The following is a 21497-nucleotide window of genomic DNA, read 5'->3' as shown; positions in this document are numbered from 1 at the left end:
ACCAGTTAAAAACATCAAGGCAGGGTTAACCTAATCAAATCAAATAAATAATAATAAAATAAAAGTTCTTACAGCAATCTCATTAAATGTGTGACAATCCTCCATCCACATTTTCCAAGCAGAAAACTTTGCTGCAGCTAGTTTTCTCTGGGAGTTTGAAGGCAACTTTTTAGTAGAAGGAAGCTGAACTATAGGGGACTCCCCATCCCTTGGGAGGTTTAGCTCTGAAGATAGAAGGCCAATGTGCTGAAGAAACTGATCTCCATACATTGCAACTAAGTGCTACACATGAAATGACAAAGCATTTAGAAGATTTCAAATATATAAGAAACAAAACAGAGTTCTAGAAATAGAAAATGGCAGTTTAAGAACTGAAACTGAAGTAACTTGTGTGAAAAAAAATTGAAACTTCTCTGAACTTTTCATCTTATGTATAGTGTTCACAGATCTTCGGTGAATATAATATCATACAAAGCAGGTACCAACAACACAATATTAAAGATGTTAAAGTTGAGCCAGGTTTCAATCCAAAATGATGAAATGATTAGAAGGCCTATTGCCCAACCTTTAAACTCAAACCTTGCTCTGATAACATGTATATATTGTCCATTCAATCCCAAAATGACTGGCTGAAATTCTGAGGTCTCTAATAATAAACATTGGATCTCTTCAAACTCAAACCAATTTGGGACATTTTTTCCACACAGAACAACTTACACTCTCATACAAAAAACCTATGGAAGATGCACACAACACATATAAATGAGGAACAAATTAAAAGGGGCACAAACCAATTCTGATAGGAAAGGCATCCTTCTTTGATAATGTTAAAGTAGGGCTGATTTCAAGCCCATAATCAAAGTGGAATTATTCTTCCACACACAAAGACAACATGCCTGAGATGTGGAACACATATGCAATTCAAGACTGATAGATATCTTTGCCCCCTGCCTAAAACCAACTTGGCATACAACGTGGAGAACATACACAACCAGGGCATAGAGAACAAACCCAAAGGCCACAAAGAACACCAACAGAGTCTGGATTTGGTTTATATCATGTTAAAGTGGTCCATTCCATTCCAAAATTATTAGTTTCTTACGAGGCCTATTACCCAATTCTAGTAGTTGTATTGGCTTATTCCTGTTCTCTACTTGTCCCCTTCAGGGTTTCAGCAAGGAAACCCTTGATTTTTCGACTATTCGCTGCATCAAGCCCCAAGGAGAAGAGGATTAGAATTGCATAGGGTATGAGTCAATGAAGTGGTCAAATGTCTGCACAAATCCTTGACCTCATTAATAATCTGACAGAAGTGCTAAGAGAGGGGCACTGAACCCAAGATCCAACTAATGATGAGTGACAAGTCACCTCAATCAGAAAGGGCTTAGAAACATTGTTGTTGTAGACTTTGAGCACCTGCAAGAGAGACAATGTTGAGATTGAGTCCGGTTTCATCCCAAAATACTAGTCACCTGAGTAGCCTTTATTCAACCTTATAAACCAACAACACTTTTTAACCCTTATCAATATAGAACTATTCTCACTAGTATTACCCTTCACAAACTCAACGGCGCACAAACTAAGATTAGGTCCAGGCAGACCTGCTCTAATACCATGTTAAGACTGAACCCGATTCCATCCCAAAATGACTAGCCACTTAGGAGGTTTATTCCTCAACCTTATAAACCAAAAATACTTCTTAAGATTTATCAATTTGGGATTATTCCCACTAATAGATAACACCTCAGCAAAGGCCCCATGGTGGAGCATATACCAAGTGAAAACCTAACATCCAAATCCCCTCACCCACCTCCACCTCTCTTTCTTCCCAAGGTGGTTTACAATGAGAGTTGTTCTCAAAGTTGAACTTCAGCAAACTAACTCCAAGGGGAGCCTATCAAAGGAGAAGTCCCATCTCGAACCTGAGGAAGATACCATAGATCTCCGGTCTTCCCAAACAATAGAACAGGACAAATAGCTCAGCTTGATAAACTTGCAAGCCCGGAAAAATATATGATGAAGCACCTTCCTAACACAAATAATAGTCCTACTCCCAACCTGTTATGAATTAGAAGCCCTAATTCCAAACTAACGAGAGCAATAATAATAATCGCAGAAGAAAGGAAAAGCAAACACGAAAAACAACACGATTTATACAGGTTCACCTCAAGGTGAGACTATGTCCTGTCTTCCGCCGCTACAGTAATCCACTATAAAGATGAAATAATTTACAAGAGAAATCGCACACACTTATAGGTGTTTTCTCTAACCTCTCTCGGGCTACAACTCCAGCTCCTTCTCGGTGAAGATAAAACCCAAATAGTGACGCCCCTCAATCCGCATACCGACTCAGCGTAGGGCGTTGATTAGGCTCCACAACTTAACAATCTCCCACTTGGAGACTAATCCATCATCAATATCTCCTTTGCAGCGGCAACAACTTCTCAATCCTCAGAGAGAAGTCCAATTGAAGTTGCACACAACTTCAGTTTCTTAATCGTAACAGTCTTTGTCAACATATTAGCCAGATTCTGACTTCCTTAAATCTTCTCAAGTGCTAAGACTCCATCCTCCAGAGCCGATCTGATGAAGTGATAACGCACCTGTATGTGCTTTGTTCTGGCATGATAAACATGATTTTTTGTTAAATGAATAGGACTTTGACTGTCACTATACAACACATTCTTCCCATGCTTGAGACCTAATTTTTCCCAGAAAGACTGCAACCATACCATCTCTTTGCTGGCTTCGGTCACAACAACATATTCTGCCTCAGAAGTGGAAAGAGAAACTATCTTCTGCAACTTAGAGACCCAACTAATTGTTGTACCACCCAATGTGTATACATATCCAGCAATACTCTTCCTGCCATCAATGTCTCCAGCCATGTTAGAATCTACATAACCCTGTAATCCCAAGTCTGACTTTCTGAAACATAAGGCTGGGTTTGTAGTGCCTCTCAAATACCTGAGAATTCACTTCGCTGCTTCCCAATGTTGCTTACCTAGATTACTCATATATTTGCTCACAACTCCCACTGCATGAGCTATGTCTGGTCTAGTGCACACCATGGCATACATGAGATTGTCAATAGCCGAAGCATAAGGCACATTGGCCATGTTGGCTTGCTCCTGCTCTGTAGAAGGTGACTACTCCTTAGATGGCTTAAAGTGACTAGCCAAAGGAGTACTTACAGGTTTTGCATCATTCATGTTGAATCTACTCAGCACCTTCTTCACATATGCTTCTTGTGACAATTTCAAGACATCAAGTCCCTAGTAATCCTCATCCCAAGGATTTGTTTTGCAACACCCAAATCCTTCATTGCAAACTTCTTGGACAACTCCCTTTTTCAACTTTTCTATTTCCTGTTTGCAAGCACTTGCTATCAACATGTCATCAACATATAGCAGTAGAATGATATAGGAGTTATCAAGCTTCTTCACATAACCACAATGATCTGCCTAGCACCTCAAGAAACCATTACTACTCATAAAAGTGTCAAACTTCTTATACCACTGTTTTGGAGCTTGTTTAAGACTATACAAGCTCTTCCATATTGAAGATTAATGGTTGATAATACACCATGGAAGGACTAACCTAATGACAACATGTTGACAAACAGTGATCTGATATTAATTTGAACTATCTGTGAAGCATCTCCTAAGCACTGGAATCTGGTGGATAGCTATTTTTCAATTCAAGATTTCCTTGTCCATTTTGTCGTTGGAAATTACTGAAAATTTTAAGGCTATGATCTGATTTATAGTTTTGTGTCCTTTTTCTTGAGATTTATTAAAAGGTCTTCCAATTTTGGTAAACCTTAAACACAGTGGCTCTGTCACATTTTCCATCAATGTCCTCTCCTGAGAAACTTGGTTCATTGTTGCAAGAGTTGGGGTTGTGTTATTGTCTCCCTCATTTTTTTTTTAAATCAGTGAAAAATGAGATTTCATTAAGAGAAACTCTTCAAATAAGGAAAAAGTTTTACTTCAAGAGGGAAATACACAACAACAAGATGGTAAATTAAATAGGAAAAGATGTGCCTACAACAAGATGCTTATTAACACCTTCCAACCCAATAGCACATATAGGTATTCGCCCCCAGAAATGTTTTAGCTACTAGAGGTAGCCATTATTTAAATAAAGTACAAAAAGAAATCTTCCCAATGGATTGTACTTTGTCAATACCTAAATGATAACCTCTAAAAATCTCCTTCAACTATCAGGGCAGAGAAGCATGCTGAATAGAACCTCAGACACTGTAGCACCAGACAAGCCAAAAGGTTCAGAAGAAACAAGAAGGATATTAGCTATGCGAAAGATTTGAGGCCAAGATGATCCTCACAATGTGTGAGGATAACATATTTATAGTAGGTCACGGATAAGATTTCGGGTAGTACAATAGAGGATGTGACTATTCTATTGTAGCTGATTGCAGCAAGTACTATAGCTGATTGCAGTAAAACAGTAAAAACACAAAATGGTGAGATAGAAATATAAAGGATGTGACTATTCTATTGTATAGAGTCCCAAATAGCTCCTCCACCAGTCTCCACTGGCAAGCCCTGAGCTTCCACAAGAACTACCCCTGGTATGCTTGAATTTAAGGCTTTCCCCATGGGTAAGAGGTGGCCATAGAAATTTGAAATCCTTCCAATGTTTTTATCTCCTACCAAGTTTGGAAGGACTACAATAGGTGAACTTATGATGGTTGAGTTAAGTTGTGGAGCCTAATCAATGCCCTACATTGAGTCAGTACGCGGATCAAGGGGCGCCACTAGTAGGGTTTTATCATCACTGAGAAAGAGTTGGAGTTGTAGCCTAAGAGAGGTTAGAGAAAACACCTGTAAGTGTGTGTGATTTCTCTTGTAAACTTTTTCATTTTTATAGTGGGTTACTGCAGCGGCGGAAGACAAGACGTAGTCTCACCTTGAGGCGAACCTGTATAAATCTTGTTGTTTTTCGTGCTTGCTTTTCCTTTCTTCCGCGATTATTATTATTGCTCTCATTAGTTTGGAATTAGGGTGTCTAATTCCTAACAAGTGGTATCAGAGCTTTGGTTCGTGATTAAGAGCAATGGCTGGCAGAGAAGGATCATCACTTGGAATCAACAATTTCGATGGTATGGATTTTGCATTCTGGAGGATGCAGATCGAAGATTATTTGTACAGTAAAAAACTGCACACACCACTTCTGGATATGAAACCAGAAGGTATGAAAGATGATGAATGGAATCTCCTCGATAGACAAGTGTTGGGAGTAGTCCGGTTAACACTGTCAAAGAATGTTGCTCACAACGTGGTATCGGAGAAAACCATAGCGGGGATGATGAAGATTTTGTCCGACATGTATGAGAAGCCTTCCGCAAATAATAAGGTACATCTCATGAAAAAACTCTTCAATTTAAAGATGACAGAAAATACATTAGTGGCATCGCATTTGAACGAGTTTAACATGATTGTCAATCAATTGACCTCCATTCAAATTAAATTTGATGATGAGGTTCGTGCTTTAATTCTTTTGGCATCTCTACCAAATTGTTGGGAGCCTATGAGGGTTGCGGTCTGCAACTTTGTAGGCAACGGGAAGTTGATTTTTAATGATGTTTGGGATACCATTCTTGCGGAGGAAGTGCGTAAAAAGGACTCTGGAGAATCGTCAACATCTAATTCTGCCCTAAGTGTCGATACTAGGGGCAGAAACTTCGAGAGGAATTCCAACAAGGGCAACGGTAGAGGGAAGTCAAGGAATGGAAGAAGCAAGTCCAAATTTGAAAGGAATGTGGAGTGCTGGAATTGTGGCAAGTCTGGTCACATAAAGAAGAATTATAGAGCACCGAAGAAGGATGAAAAGAAAAACGATGCTGCAAATGCAGTGACTGAAGAAGTACAAGATGCTTTACTCTTGTCGGTTGATAGCCCTATTGACTCGTGGGTGTTAGATTCAGGAACTTCTTTTCACACCACTGCACATCGTGAGATCATGGAGATTTATGTTGTTGGAGATCACGGAAAGGTGTATCTTGCTGATGGAAAACCTTTGAATATTGTTGGTATTGGTAATGTCAAACGGGTCAATGTGAAAAATTCACAAGGTGAGACATGTACCAAAATTGATGCGTAATCTGATTTCAGTAGGGCAGTTTGATGATGAAGGTCATAATGTGATTTTTAATGGTGTTGCCTAGAGTCACTAAGGGAGCCATGGTTGTTGCACGAGGAATTAAAACTGGAACTCTTTACATCACTTCCAGTTGCAGAGACATGGTTGCAGTTGTTGATGTTGTTACTGATTGTGACTTGTGGGATTATAGGCTCAGTCACATGAGTGAGAAGGGAATGAAAGTGCTTCAGTCCAAAGGGAAGCTACCAAGGTTAAAAACTGTAAACAACAGTTTGTGTGAAGGTTGTATTTTTCGATATGCAGAAAAGGGTTGGCTATTCTAAAGCTAGAAAAGAGCAAAAGACAAAAAAAGTTGGAGTTAGTTCACACAGATTTGTGGGGGCCTTCAACTATTACTTCCCTTGGTGGTTCTAACTATTATGTGACATTTATTGATGATGCAAACAAAAAAGGTATGGATTTATTTCCTGAAAAACAAATCTGATGTCTTTGATACCTTCAAGAGATGGAGAACAATGGTTGAGAATGAGACAGATTTAAAGGTGAAGTGTCTACAGTCAAATAATGGGGGAGAATACATAGATGATGAATTCAAGCGGTATTGTGTTGATAATGGAATCAAGATGAAGAAGACCGTTCCTGGAAAACCTCAATAGAATGGTGTGGCTGAGAGGATGAACATAACTTTGAACGAGCGTGCTAGGAGCATTAGATTGCATGTGGGATTGCCAAAGATGTTTTGGTCTGAAGCTATTAGTACCGCTGCCTATTTGATCAACAGAGGTCCCTCAACACCATTGGATTGCAAAATACCAGAAGAGGCCTGAAACGGCAAAGAGGTAAACCTTTCTTTCTTGAAAGTTTTTGGTTGTGTTTCTTATATTCATATTGATTCTGCTGTTAGAAATAAACTTGATGCTAAATATAAAATATGTTTCTTTATTGGCCATGGTGGTACCGAGTTTGGTTATCGCTTCTGGGATGACCAAAGTCGTAAGGTTATTAAGAGTAAGGATGTGATCTTCAATGAAGGTGCCATGTATAAAGACAGGTTGAGAACAGAGTCTGAGAGTACAAGTGATGAAGCCAAGAAGTCTGAAGTGATTCAATTGAGAGATCTTACAGTTATTGAGATGGAGAATATTGCTCAGGATGACCAGGAAAACATACCCCCAGAAGTAAATCAAGACATTCCTGTGACTAAACTTAGAAGATCTGCCAGAACTAGCAGACCACTACAGAGGTACTCCCTTGCACTGAATTATATTTTATTGACTGATAAAGGTGAACCAAAGAGTTATGAGGAAGTCGTGCAAGTTGATGGATCAATCAAGTGGGAGTTGGCCATGAAGGACGAGATGGATTCACTGTTATCCAATCAGACATGGCAGCTGACTGAGTTACCAAAAGGTAAGAATGCCTTGCAGAATAAATGGGCGTACCGAATAAAAGACGAACATGATGGCAACAAGTGGTATAAGGCAAGACTGGTGGTAAAAGGCTTTCGACAAAAAGAAGACATTGACTACATTGGGATTCTCTCTAGTAGTGAAATTGACTACTATTAGAAGAATGCTTGGACTAGTGGCAAATGAAAACTTGCACTTAGAGCAGTTGGATGTATAGACAGTCTTTCTTCATGGTGATTTGGAGGAAGAAATTTACATGATGTAGCCAAAGAGTTTCAAAACACAAGGAAATGAGAGAAAACTTCAAGAAACAAGGTGGAGAATGTTGCCATAGAAACATGCACCTTTGAGGTCCTTTCTCTCCTCTCCCTTTGTATTCTCTATTGTACATTATAAAGTTTCTCAATTTTCAAAGGAAAAAGAATGGAAGAAAGAAAATTATGTAAAATACTACAATCTAACCTATCAAAAATACCTGATTAACACCATCAATGTTGGCCAATCTAGCTTTGGTAGATGGTCTTATCTTTGCTATCTTTTTTATTGTCTGGTCACCACATACAGCATACCTGTATGACAGAGTATAGTCGGAGAACAACCCTAAGAAAAAGAACCTTACTATTAAAGCAAGAGAACCTTCTTCCCAGCTAACAAGAGCAAGTAGAAACATCATTAAAAAAGAATCCACCTCCTGAGTAATTAACTTACGGAGCTGTTCCAGTACTTCTAGCAAGTTTCCCTCTCAAATCTAAAAGAATTTGATAAAGCTTTGCCTCAGCCTGTAACAAAGATACATCAACCAGGTACAAAAGATTAGATAAACAATGTTTAACTGTGCATATTAAAAGTAGAAGGGACAGTACAGATTATGATGCTTTCATCCTGGAAATATAGGTTACATAACATAAAACTGTAAGCTGAAGTCAACCTCAGAAAATTCTTTGCATTCTACAGAAGGCAAATTTTGAACATCTCCTTGGACTTTATGATGTGCAATTTGCTCCACTTCATCAGCCATTTCACCGGTCACTGGCAATACCAGCGGTGGATAATAGGCAGTGCTTGAAGCACGAAGAAATTCTGCTCCAGATGAGCTGACTCTGAGAGTGCGAAAATAAAATACTATTTATCATACATTTTCCAGGCATATCAGTTGTAAAATAACAATTATCTTCAAGGAATTTACCACTCACACAGAATTCATCAAGAAGTTATGAAGCTTCAGCTCACAAAATCTGTGCTAGACATAATTTGATTTGGTCCCACAAAATCTTAGTATTCACTTCGTATTATCTAAAATTAATTTAATTTATCGGGCTCCACATAAATTAATGTGAACCAAACTAAACGAGGTTGTGTGCTACGTTCTACACATCAGCATGGCATTATGTAGACTGTTCACTGATAAGAATTACTCCACCAAGTTTTTTTTCTTCTTTTTTTGAATGTTGATTATACACATACATGTACCTACTTACCCCATGCCCCAGTGAGACCTGAACCCAATAACTCACACTAAAAACCCCCAATATGACCATTGAGCCAAAAGCGCAAGTCAATTTCCCACCATAATAAGTTTTAACTCATTTGAACTGTCCATTCATGGGTAGTTTTGCCTCTTACATTTGCTCAATATTAAGCCCAAAACTTGAGTAACATCACTCTTTACACACACTGATGGAGGTGTCTCCTTCTCTATCATTAAGCAAGTTCAATGGCAAACCATCCGTCTAATTAATGGTTTAAATAATGTCAATTTGACATATTCTGCTCATTTTTAATGCCTAGTTTGGGATCAAGGTTTAGACAACACCAATTTTATTTGGAGCCTGGCCAACCAAATTACTTGAAGGTAATTTTCCAACAATTACAGACTATTGTGCTTTATATACATGGGATTTTTATGTATCAAAACAAATATGTAGTAAATCTTAAACTGATGAAAAATATTCAGTAATCAGTGTTACCTTACAGTTCTATATAAATCGTTGACAGTTTCAATCAGGTAACCTGCGAAAATTGCAAACTTTCAGTGTTGAACTAAACAGACATGCAGAATACTTGAGACAAATGGTCAAGCACAAAATATGTGGGTAATTTTTAAGAGTAGGAGTGATGAAGCATGCTTTATGAAAGACAACCATTATATTTTCTGGACTTCTTCCACCATGTTTTTTCTTTCTTTTTAAAAATGGACTTCTTCCACCATTTGACAGGTCAGTTTCTATTAACTGCCATCTTCTTGCTATAGGGATAGTCAACAACATTACTATCATTTTCCATAACTTGGTGAATGTTCATAAAGAGAAAAGGCAACTTTTTTTCCTAATGAGAAAATGTGATTATCATCATATATAGCCTTCTGATCATTACTTGAACAAATTTATTCCTATCAACCGAACATAGTGATCCTGTTAAGAATTAATAAAACTACTTTGAAAGTAGTATTCTTGTCAAACTAGTGTTAGAGGTAACTGTTTTTCTTTAGGAGCGCATTTTATTAATCCTAAGGAATACAAATAGACATAAGAGGAGGAGGGCCTGATAATGAGGGATTAGAGGGTGACCCCCACTTTAGCCAAGGAGTCAACAAAACAGTTTGTGGATCTAAAAACATGAGAAGAAGAACAAACAGGGGAAAAAAGGTCCTGAGTTTCAAACAAACAAGGCCACATACACCAAGGTGGGTCTTTCTTCCCCGAGCACCAACTGATGATAACCGATTCGTGTTCCACAAACAACATGCCCTAGAAATGGTCTCCAAAAATCTTCAGGCCATGTCTCAAAGCTTGAAGTTCAGCAGTGGTAGAGTTCGTTGTGTCCAACAGACAGGCATAAGAAGCAAAATGTAAAGCCTTGCTCTGAAAAAGCGTCCAGGCACTGTACTTCTCCTCTTGCTGGATGATCCACTGATTGACGCTTTGAAGGTGAAGTTGATGTTGCCACGTCTCAGTCTCAGCATTGCTTCATCAATTGATGTTTGCAAAACAAGTCCTTCATTAATCTCAATATCCTCAACTCGTTCATCATCATCGTCTTCTCCTTCCCTCTACATTGCTCCTTCATTCCCCTTCCCTCAGGCGATCCTGCCCACACCTTTTCTCTCCCTCTCTCTCTCCCTCTCCCTTGCTCCTTCTCACACTCTCGTTCTTTTGCTTCCCTACAATGTCACTTGTCACTCCCTTCCACACTCCCTTCTTCTTCCTCTCTCTCACTCCCTCTCTCGCTCTCGCTCCTTCATGCTCTCACTTCCCACCATGATCTGCTTACACCCTCTTTTATATACTTACAAGTTATTTAGCAGATATATTTAGTGTTAGTGTTTTGTTTTCCATATTAGCTATTGTGTCAAACTCATTAGCTTTTAGTCCTATTTATTTTCTGTTTACAAGTAATGCAATCCTTCTTTTCTGCATTGAAACATTTACTACTAGAGACAACTCAAGGAAGTTTGCTGGTCATTTAAAGACCAATGGACAGCCCCTTCTCTTTCCTTTCTCACATAACTCTTCTCTTTTTCTTTCTTTCTCCTCCTTTTCTGTCTAAAACTCCAGCAACATATTGACACCGATTTTCATGATCACAAACAGATAAAGTGAGTAGATTGTTAGTAAGGAAGACTATTGTCATCAATCTCTTTGACAATCTGCTGGCCATGGGTGGTGCAAGCATGCAACACCTTGTTACACGTAAAGAGCTTCCCTTAGATTAGTACCTTCTTTTGGCTAGAATCTCATAGTTTGTAATAAGGAAACTATTGTGCTCCTTCAGATAAGATATCTTGAATCTTTTTCCTTTTGGTTTTTTATTTTTTTGAGAAAATCTTTTTTCTTTTTTATTAATAAGGAAAACTTGTGCTCCTTCATATAAAAGTAATACTAAAAAAAAACGTAATATGAACCTAACAAATGAAGATTCCATTAGTTTAATGACTAACATTGATGTAGGACTCAGGTTTTGGAAAATAAAAAATTCTGTAACTGCATTACAACAAGTAAATATCTTTGACTCAAAAAAAAAAAATTAGTTCTTCAAAAACTCATTTAGCTACATATCATCACTTTTTGCCTAGTTTTAGAAAAGAACCAAATAGATATCTTTATCCTATGTGGTTAATGTATACTAGGACAACACATGTTGACATCACGATGAGCCATGGGTTACACCATGTCAACAAATCCAGAAACCGTAGTTGTGTGACTGCATCACATTGGAGCCAAGCAACTAATATCAAACACTGTAATAAAATTCTTAAAAACAACATTATTTAAGGAATCAACAATAGAACCTATGTTATTGTCTACACAATACCATGAATTATGAGTTGATCACCAAGTGCTTTCCACCAATTTGATGAATGTTCTTTTCCAAGCCCATGCAACTGAAGTTTGTCATAATGGTTATCAAGAATCTTCCTTGACTGCAACATTGCATAAACTAGTATTAAAAAATTTCTTGACTTTTTAAAATTAAACTAACATAAAAATTCAACTTGAGAGCCATTACTAGGTTAGGGGTCATGCACGACCCCCAATGCAGCTCCTTATTGAGCCTTTCTCTCACTCTTCTCTCTTTCTCTCTCTTCTCTTACTTTTTTCAGAAATTTTTATTATATTGATTTCAACTTAAAAATTTTCAGCATCGAAATAATGAGAAATCTCTTTGCACAGAACTTCATAGTGAAACTTGAACTCGATAGAATTAATGACCTCCTCACAAGTAGTTCAAGGGTAGATGAAGGATAAAGGAATATAGGTCCTGTCTCAGACTAATGATTTAATAAGAAAAATCCCTAGAAAGAATCCACAAACAGCTTACACGAGACCCACGGAGAACGTCGATAGGCATGTTGAGGCCCCAGCGACCTCCACATGATTGTATACATGACAACAGCAGAAAGGCCTCTTTGGACATGTCTCTTTCTCTTGCCTTGTTGCTGCTGGTACAGTTATCACAATTACCTGTAGGTTCAAATTCATCCAACATCAGCAACAAGGAAACAGGGAAACTCTAGAGATCCACAAGAATAACAAAACCATAAGAAACTATCACGTAATGCATGCAATTTTTATGTTATCCAGGACCATTATTTTGAATTAGTTGAGCTACTACAGCTCAGGGATGAGTAAGTATGCAAGGGAGGCTTCAAAGCATGCACTGAAAGAAACAGAAAGATGAGATACCAAAAGAAACATGAATTCAGATGTGTATACACTGTCTTAATTTGGTGCATCTAGAGACAATTACAATTAGTTCATCAGTGGTTTCCATCGGCAAGCGTATAAGCTTCTTTCTTGCATCTTTTATTGTTATTTTTTCATTTTGTTATTAATTTTTCTATTTCATTTTATTCTCCAACAGAGTGCAGCCATCAGCAAGCAAGTGTTTTTGTTTGCTTTGTTAGCTACTTGACTTTTCTTGCATTATTCTTTGTAAGCTTCCCTGTCTATAAATGCAAACACATTATCTACTTTCCAAAAACAGACATAATTAAAACTTTTGCAAGAGTATTAGCAAGTAAGATGTCTGAAAGTAAGCAAAATAGACTTCAGGAGCAGGACAAACCGCAATTAGTGAATGCGACTTGCTCCCCAAAATACTCTAGCAAGGATTTTCGGCGACAAGTTGCCAACGAACAATACCTTTGTGCCGCCATCAGAGATTCCATAATAGCCTCTCTATGCGTTTTCTGGTAAAAAATGATAATGCACTTCCTTTAAAAAGGATTTAGAAAACATACAGATATCCCAAACATCATGTAATGATTACATTCTTTTAAAAGTCATGTCATGATAAAATCATTGGAACAAATGATTTTGCACCAAATATTTCCAAACGAAAGCACCAGAATTGAGCAAGTTCATACAGATTGAGATTCCGAAAGATAGAAATCAGCTTTAGCAAAATCACTTCGTGTATAATAAAGCCAACAGATAGAAGATATGCCATCTCTGCCACATCTGCCACTCTCCTGGTAATAGGACTCAAGACTCTTTGGGCAGCCATAGTGAATCACACATCGTATGTTTGGTTTATCAATTCCCATTCCAAAAGCTACAGTTGCAACCATAACTAGTAGTTCGTCTCTAATGAATGATCTGCAGTTCAGTCAAGTAGAGAGCAGGTCAGGTTTAAGATTTAAAGTTTCCTCCTGTCTTCTCCAGCTCCCTCATTATTCTTTAAAACTTCTGTTTTTCTTGAATAGTTTAAAATAATGCCAATGAAAAGCAAGATTTTGGATACTCCAAAAAGAACAAAAAAGAAAGATACTGGACTACAGGGAAAGAGGGGAATCCTCTCAAAAACTCCTTCCCTCTCTTTATCAAGCAAAAAGGGAGTGGATAATTTGGAAACCTATGAGACTCCTCACGAGCTTTTGCAGCCATTTGGCCATGATAAATTCCAACCTCAACACCAGCTACTCGAAGTGACTGAAAAATCTGCAAAAGCAGCATCTCATTCTCATAAATGATAAAGAACATAACTTTCACAATAAGCTAATAAGAAATAGGACACAATATGAAATCAGCAAGTTTTCATCCAGCAAAACCTTACAAACAGCTAGAAAGCCGTGACAGCCATTTCGTTGGAAGGTAGTTCCACATTAGAAGCACCATCAGAGAAAACAGACAAGATGAGGTGTAGAGAAAGAAATGGTCTAACTTTTTTCCTTATATTGGAAAAGGCAAACTCTCTTCTAGGTTCAATCTCTTTCATTCCACTTCTTTTGTTTCTCTTTGTCTTTGCTTGCTGATTAATTGAAGTTTTTTTTTTCGTTTTTTTAAATGAATTGAAGGGGGCTATTGGAATGACTTATCTAAAATCTCAAATAATTCTAGTGTTTACAAATTTGGTTGGTTACTGCTAAAATAAATTTAGTATACTTCTTTCAAAAATTAAAACTCCTCTTCCCTTGACCAAGTCGCAAGCTTTCATCAATTATTTCTCTTTTGGGAGGGTACTTTCATAACTTCTGGCAGTAGAACAAATTATCAAGCACCAATACAGTTATATAAAACTAACACATTGAATTGCCTAACCAAATATTGAACTCAACAAGTATCCGATTCCCATTTCCTGCAAAGATCATTCCTCACTAACAGATAAACATGAGACCTATCTCCACAAGATAGTGACATGATGCATATGCCGATGCTGCTAGAAGAAATGGCCATCTCAAGGAAAGGCAAAGTGTTAATATTTAACATATAAACATTTTGCACCTGTTCAGCATCTTTTACAGTTGTACAATATATTATGGTTGAACCAGCATTGGCAACATATTTTGAGATTTCTTGGACAAGCTCTTCAGTAAATGAATGGCTCCGATCAAAATGTTTCACACCATAGAAGAGATTTGGTCGATCAAATGAACCAACGGCAAGGTATGGGTCTTTCATCTTTAAGGACTGAATAATGTCCGCTCTTACTCTAGAATACAGGAGACAAAAGACCATATCAAATACTTGATGGTCCTAAAAATAACTTGTAAAAACTTCAGACTATACCACAAACTTTTTTTTTTTTTTTGAGAAACTATATGACAAACTAATGACAGCTGCAAATGATTAGTAGGTATCTAATTTAGAGGAAACAAACAAACTGGCAGACCATGAACAAAACCAACAAGAAAAGTTAACATCAACTATAACATGGCAGCAAATTTGAGACTCAGATAGTGGACAAACAGTCTTCTTCATCTATTTCAAGGTGACATTGGATTGTGCAGATGCCTTGACATAAAAAAAAAATTAAAGAAACAAAAAGATTAAGACTGACAAGTACAAAACTCACTCTCTCCAGAATGTCTTCCAGCAATTAAAGTGTTTATAAACAGACTATCCCCACTGCACTACACGCACTAATGAAACTTTTTTACCAATGGCTACACTTAATTTTATTTGAGTATTAGAGGCCAGGATGGTTAATTTTGATTGGCCCTTATTCCAACTTGACATTGAGAATGTTTTTTACAACAATTTAAGTGAAGCTTTTAATAAGGAACAACCACAAATATTTGCTATTCAGAGGCAGAATCGGGCATATAAGTTAAAGAAACTAATATATAGGCTAAAACAATCACATTGTGCATGGTTTGATAAATTTAGTTCAATCACATTTACACCTATTGAGAGGGAAAAAAGTCCCCCATTGAGAGATATTAAGAAATTGTATTGAATTATAAAGTTAAACCATAGGTTTCCAAGTGGCTAGTCATTTTGGGATGGAACCTGGCTCAACCTAACAGTGGTATCAGAGCATGATGTGTGTGGTCCGAGCCCAATTTGTGATCCATTGGGAATTTGTATGTTGCATGCTCCTTTGGGTAGGAGTTTGTATGTTGTGCACTCCAAGGGAGTTTGTGCCCACGAATCAGTCCCTTTATGTGTAAGCTTGGACCAAGGGAGAGTGTTGAGTGGGAAAAAGTCCTACATTGAAAAATGTTAAGAGATGGTATTTGGTTCTAGGTTGAGCAATAGGCCTCCAAAGGAGCTAGTCATTTTGGGATGGAAAAATGGTGTAGTTGATCATTCAACTTTCAAGAAAAAGAGTAACTCTCACATTATTACCCAAATCACTTATGTGGGCAATATTGGCATCTCAAAGGGAATCGCAAATCTGAAGTGCTATCTTTAATCACTAAAGACTTAAGGAACTTTGAGGTATTTTCTTGGAATTGAGATTGCCATGTTTAATGAAGGAATTTATTTAATCTAAAGAAAATATGAGCTCGATCTACTTCAAGACACAAGGATGTTGAGGTGCAAGCCAGTCGATACCCTAATGTATCTTAATCACAAGTTCATAGAAAACAATGGAAGGTCATTGTTCAATGATCTAGGTAGGTATAGAAGGCAAGGGAGAAAGTAAATTTATTTAACACTTTCAAGACCTCATGTTATTTCCTTTGTTAGTGTTACAAGTCAATTTATGCAGAGCCCCACAGATACACGTAAGGGTGCAAAAGAGAGGATCTTATGGTATTTGAAGAATGCACATTATATAAGAGGCCTAGACCTTCTGATGGGAGGATTTACGAATGCAAACTAGGCAGAATCATCAAACTATAAAAAGTCAATGATAAAAAATTGTACCTTTGTTGGTGGTAATCAGTGACATGGAAAAGCAAGAAATAGATTATAGTAACAAGGTCAAGTACAAAAGCAAAATATTGGCACATGTGGTACGTGATTTAATCTGGTTAAATTCCTCATTAACCTTCTCCGGATTCCTACCTAGAAAACCTGTGCAAATCCTTTACAATAATCAAGTAGCTAATCATATCGCTAAAAATCCGATCTTTCACAAGGACAAAACACATTGAAGTGGATTACCACTTTCTTAGAGAGAAAATCATGAATAAGGAGGTTACTCCTATGTATGCTTTTGAACCAGAAAACTGATTTTTTTACCAAGGCACTTTGTAGGGCATCATCTCTCCAAATGGTTCCAAACTTGGGTCTGCGTTATGTTTATGTCCTAGCTTGAGGGGATGGTATAAGCATAAATATGTATATTTAGTGATATAGGGGTAGATTGGTCTTTTGATATGTGACTTAATTATCTACTTAACAAAGGGATATTTAAGTCAATTGCATGTGATCCAGAAAGCCTATCAATAAAAAAGGAAAAAGAGGTAGTCAATTTCTGTACTGTACAAAGCCCCGAATTCCTATATTTCCTTCTTTCCCTCCTTTCAATCACTTCTGTATTGTATGACAGCCCTAAACTCCTATACATTCTTCTTTCCCTCTCTTTGTCAATCTCTGTATTGTAGGACAAACCAAAAGTCTTAGACTTTCTTCTTTTCCTCTCTTTCTCTGTTTTTTCTTCTCTTTCCTTCTTCTCTTCTTCTTCCTCAAGTCCTCAAACTTACTCCCTGTGACTTTTTTTTTTTTTAAATGACTCCCTGTAACTTTTATCATCCCATCTGCTGTTTTTTATTGCTTTCTTGCCAGATCATTTAATAAAATTAAAAATAGAACTTTTTATTTTAGAAAAAGGTTACAGCATGTGTTATGAATATCTTACATCAGGTTAAAAGTATTTTCTGTCCAAAGTGGTTCCAGCAATCAGGAATTACAAGTTTTTGGATTGTTATCTATTTTACATCAAAGCTGAATCATTGTCCGGTCTCATTATTCTACATAGTCAAACTGTCTATTCTACCTAAATTCTGCCTTTTCTGGTCCATTCTAGTCCTCATTATGCTGATTTCAAATCAGATATTAAATCAAAGCTGAATCATTGTCAGGTCTCATCAGTTCTACACAGTCAAACTGTCTATTCTACCTAAATTCTGTCTTTTCTGGTCCATTCTAGTCCTCATTATGATGATTTCAAATCAGATATTAAATCAAACTTTTAGCAAATCAGATACCGCAAATTGAAATCTGCGTTCAGCATATTTTCTCTCATTGATTTACACCTGTTTCAACTGAGCCAAATTTCTAGTGCAGTTTCAGAAGCACTACTTTGTCACAGAACTTGACCTTTTAAAAATGCTAAAAGAAAAGTGGTAGATCGAGGTCAATATTCAATGAACATGCAATTGCTTTGGGATTAGCAAATCAAATGCTTTGACCATATAGACGGACTATCTTTTAGTTTCATTTTTGTATAGGTCTTTCACCCTCTTGCAGTTTTTTTTTTTTTTTTTTTTTTTTTTGTACATATACTTGTAATTTTGTATCTATCTTTCCTTCCTGAATGAAATTTCCCATTGTTTCAAAAAGAAAAAAAAAGAAACTTCGACTATTATGTAATTAGTAAAGTTAAATGCCTTCTTTAAAAATCCAAATCAAACAACGAACAGATGAGTTGAGTTATAATTGTACGTTTACAAAATTATCTACTATAACAGGCACTTTTTTCAGTAAAAAAAAAGGCACTTTCATGTAATTATTTACCATGTTAAGAACGAAAGTGTAATTCTGGATATATAATATAATTCCAATGTAACTCTTATTCAAGTGATGGGCAGAATTGTCCTAATGCCTATGATTAGATATTCCTAAAGTTGATAAAAGGATTCAAACAGCAAGGACATGCATAGCTAATCAATTTCCTAAGCTCTTCTCCATCAAGTCATTGTTTCAAACTTCTGGGTTATTCAAACTTTCATTTCAAGTTGCAATCAAGGATAAAAATAGATGACAGGAATGTGAATCTCAAAATTTATTATCACCAACCTACACAATTATTTCAATTTTTAACTAGTAACATTAAATGTTAATACCTAAATACTGTGATTGTGCAATCTAAATTTCCCACTCGTAAAGTTTGGTGATAAAAGTTTTTTAAACTTTACTATTCATAAAGTTTGTCTGAGGCACAGGTCTTTCAACTTTACTAAATTGTACTAAATTACCCGACCATCAACAACTCATGACCAAAATCATCAATGACACCTGGAAGAGATGGATAAATCATTGAAACAAATTTTATAATCAATGTAGTTAATGCCTTTTGAGAATAATAACCTGCTTGCTGAGCTACTGCATGAGCCAAACAGCAACCAATTAACCACAAAGAAAAAAAAGCATAAAGAGCAGCAAATAAAAAGACTTACTGGAAATACTCTTCAGCAAATATGAAATTACAGAAAAGCAGCAAACCATCAAAGAGACTAAAACTAAAGCGGCAAATAAAAAGGTTAATGAAATGCCCTTGGCTTGCCAGCCCAGAGAAGAAATGTGATAGTGTCACCCCTACTGTATTACAAGATATTTTAGCACCAAAAGCAGCATAACAGAAATGCCTATGCCACCAAAATTTCAGGGTAAGATGGGTCCCCTAACATATGAAGGAAATAAAATTTAACATGTGCCTACTTGTCCGTAGCAGTAGCTGTTAAGCCAACAAAAGGAACATTGACGAGAAAACCACGTAAATTGTGTAACTGCTTATACTCCTTCCTGTTCACAAGAAAAAAAAATAACCCTGAGAAACAAGAATAATTGGAAAACATACAATGTAACTACTTTTCTTTTGTTTTTTGGTTGAAATGAGATTTTATTACAAGAGAGAGAAACATAAACCAGCTAAGGGAGCACTCCCTTTACAACAAGGGATTAGAGGGAGGCTCCATCTTTGACAAAAGAGTCAGATAGAGAATTAGCTAACCTCGGTACATGAGTCCAATAACAATTTAAAACAGATACAATATCAAAGATTTGGTGAAAGATAGCCCAGTGCCTCCAAGGAGGATCTGACAAAGAGGAACACCAGCTAATCACGACTTGAGAATCGCCCTCAATAATAAGAGGACCAACTACTTTCTGTCTTTCCTAATGACGTGTTATTTATCAAACAGAAAAAGAGAATTAAGAGGGCCATAATCCCAGACTACAGTATAGAAAATAGAGCAGGAGAAGGAGGGTGTTAGGGAATCTACTGCCCTTAACAAGAGAAAGATATTAATTTGTAAATTACATAAGCAGGGGTATTTTGGATATTTGTCCATGTCAGATAAATGTCATAATGTATCATCAGGGTAAATTTCATGTAATATGCCTACGTTTCAATTTGTGTCCAAATCTGAGGAGTTTATAGAGTGAGATACGAGTGAAATCTGTAGTGTTGTACTTAAGGAGCATTTTTGTCCTTTCAAAGTCTCTCTCACTTAAATTATTAAAAGATGGATTAGTCACAAAATTCGAGACTAATCAGGCAACCCTCTTTGCTGCTCTTCTCAACTTTTCTTTCCCTTTTGCTTTTTCTTCCCTTCAACTCCATTTTTTTCCATTATTTCATGTTTTTTTATCATAATCCCTTCCCTAGCCAAGGATCCAACCATTTGAATTGACCTACTGGGCAAATGAAGCCTTAAGTTCAAATGTTAACCATAGTTCTAAAACCTGATTTGACCCTCTGACTAGTCCAACTTGGATCACAATAAAAACCAAGTAATTATGCAAAAGATAGCAGCTCCTAGACAAGTTTTCAAGCAATTTCGTATGTTAGTAAATTCAGGAGAAAATTTTGCTAGTCCAAGATTAGGCCAAGTTGCATCATATAAAAATTTGTCTTCCACTTCCAACTTTTCACTTTTTTTCTCAACTTTTTTGTCCTGATTCCAGCTACAACCATCCATGTTCTCAGCACCTGACATTCTGCATCAGATAGGTATGCATAACTCTTTATGCTTATTTATTATCATTTTTTATTACCTGTTTAACTCATGCCATCTAGTGGCAAAACTCTTCTGTAACTCTTTGACGTATTAAATTTAAATTTTAATGCTATACCAGCTTCAAGGAGATCTCAGACTCTCAGTATTTCTTTAATTCCATTGGTTGTCCCTTCTAACTTAGTCTGTGAAAGTCCTAAATAAAGAAAACAAAAAAAACAGAGTAGAACTCCTTACTACTATTCTATTTATCGATGTTTACAGTCCAAAAATTTGAGAAGATAACGGATAATTCCTCTAAAGCTAATGACAGGAAAAAATTCACTAGGTCAATAGCTCCAACGCCCAATCTCTTCCCAAGTTAATAAGCACAAGATATTTCTAATTTTGGATCTATATGGTATTCTCTAACTTCGCTTCATAAACCGACTTAGTGGCTCTTATATGTAGATAATTTTTTAGTGAAAGCTCACATATAGGTACCCAATCTCTTCCATGCCAAAATTACGTTGAGATCCATCCCAAAATGATTAGCTGAAGTTAGGATGCCCCTTCCAAGTAATAAGCACAAGATCTTTCTAATCTCAGGACTAACTGGGACTATTTAAACATGTTTGTTTATTTTGTTTTTCTTCATGTTTCTTATTTTTCGCAATTATTATTTATTTAAGTAGCAATCTTTTTTAGCTTCGGAATTTTAACCTCATAATATTTGTGTAGAAAACTTAATAAAAAAGAAAAAAGAGATAAAAAGGAAAAGAGAGAAGTGCATAAGAGAGATAGAGAAGAGTGTGAAAGAGAAAGCACTCCTTAGGGGGTCAGAAGTCCAC

At 36.7% G+C, this 21497-nt stretch overlaps 1 protein-coding gene across 1 annotated transcript in view; it reads right to left on the bottom strand.

Moving 5' to 3' along the window:
• The window catches only part of LOC137966443 (uncharacterized), a 32459-nt gene that overhangs the window by 3033 nt on the left and 7929 nt on the right, over positions 1-21497 (bottom strand). The window contains exons 6-17 of the mRNA XM_068813054.1: positions 19370-19453; positions 14759-14966; positions 13890-13975; positions 13402-13633; positions 13101-13224; positions 12354-12496; positions 11847-11955; positions 9503-9545; positions 8464-8635; positions 8244-8314; positions 8011-8104; positions 73-282 (exon numbers count right to left, since the gene is read on the bottom strand). Of these exons, the coding sequence (XP_068669155.1) occupies positions 73-282; positions 8011-8104; positions 8244-8314; positions 8464-8635; positions 9503-9545; positions 11847-11955; positions 12354-12496; positions 13101-13224; positions 13402-13633; positions 13890-13975; positions 14759-14966; positions 19370-19453 (1576 nt within the window). The remainder of the gene's footprint in view (positions 1-72; positions 283-8010; positions 8105-8243; positions 8315-8463; positions 8636-9502; positions 9546-11846; positions 11956-12353; positions 12497-13100; positions 13225-13401; positions 13634-13889; positions 13976-14758; positions 14967-19369; positions 19454-21497) is intronic.

This window comes from Aristolochia californica, unplaced genomic scaffold (genome assembly GCF_029961685.1).
Source record: "Aristolochia californica isolate CCGP_79_NKW_82.1479 unplaced genomic scaffold, dmAriCali1.0.hap1 SCAF_5, whole genome shotgun sequence".
NCBI classification, from domain to species: Eukaryota; Viridiplantae; Streptophyta; class Magnoliopsida; order Piperales; family Aristolochiaceae; genus Aristolochia; species Aristolochia californica.
This window is presented reverse-complemented; position numbering and strand designations above follow the sequence as displayed.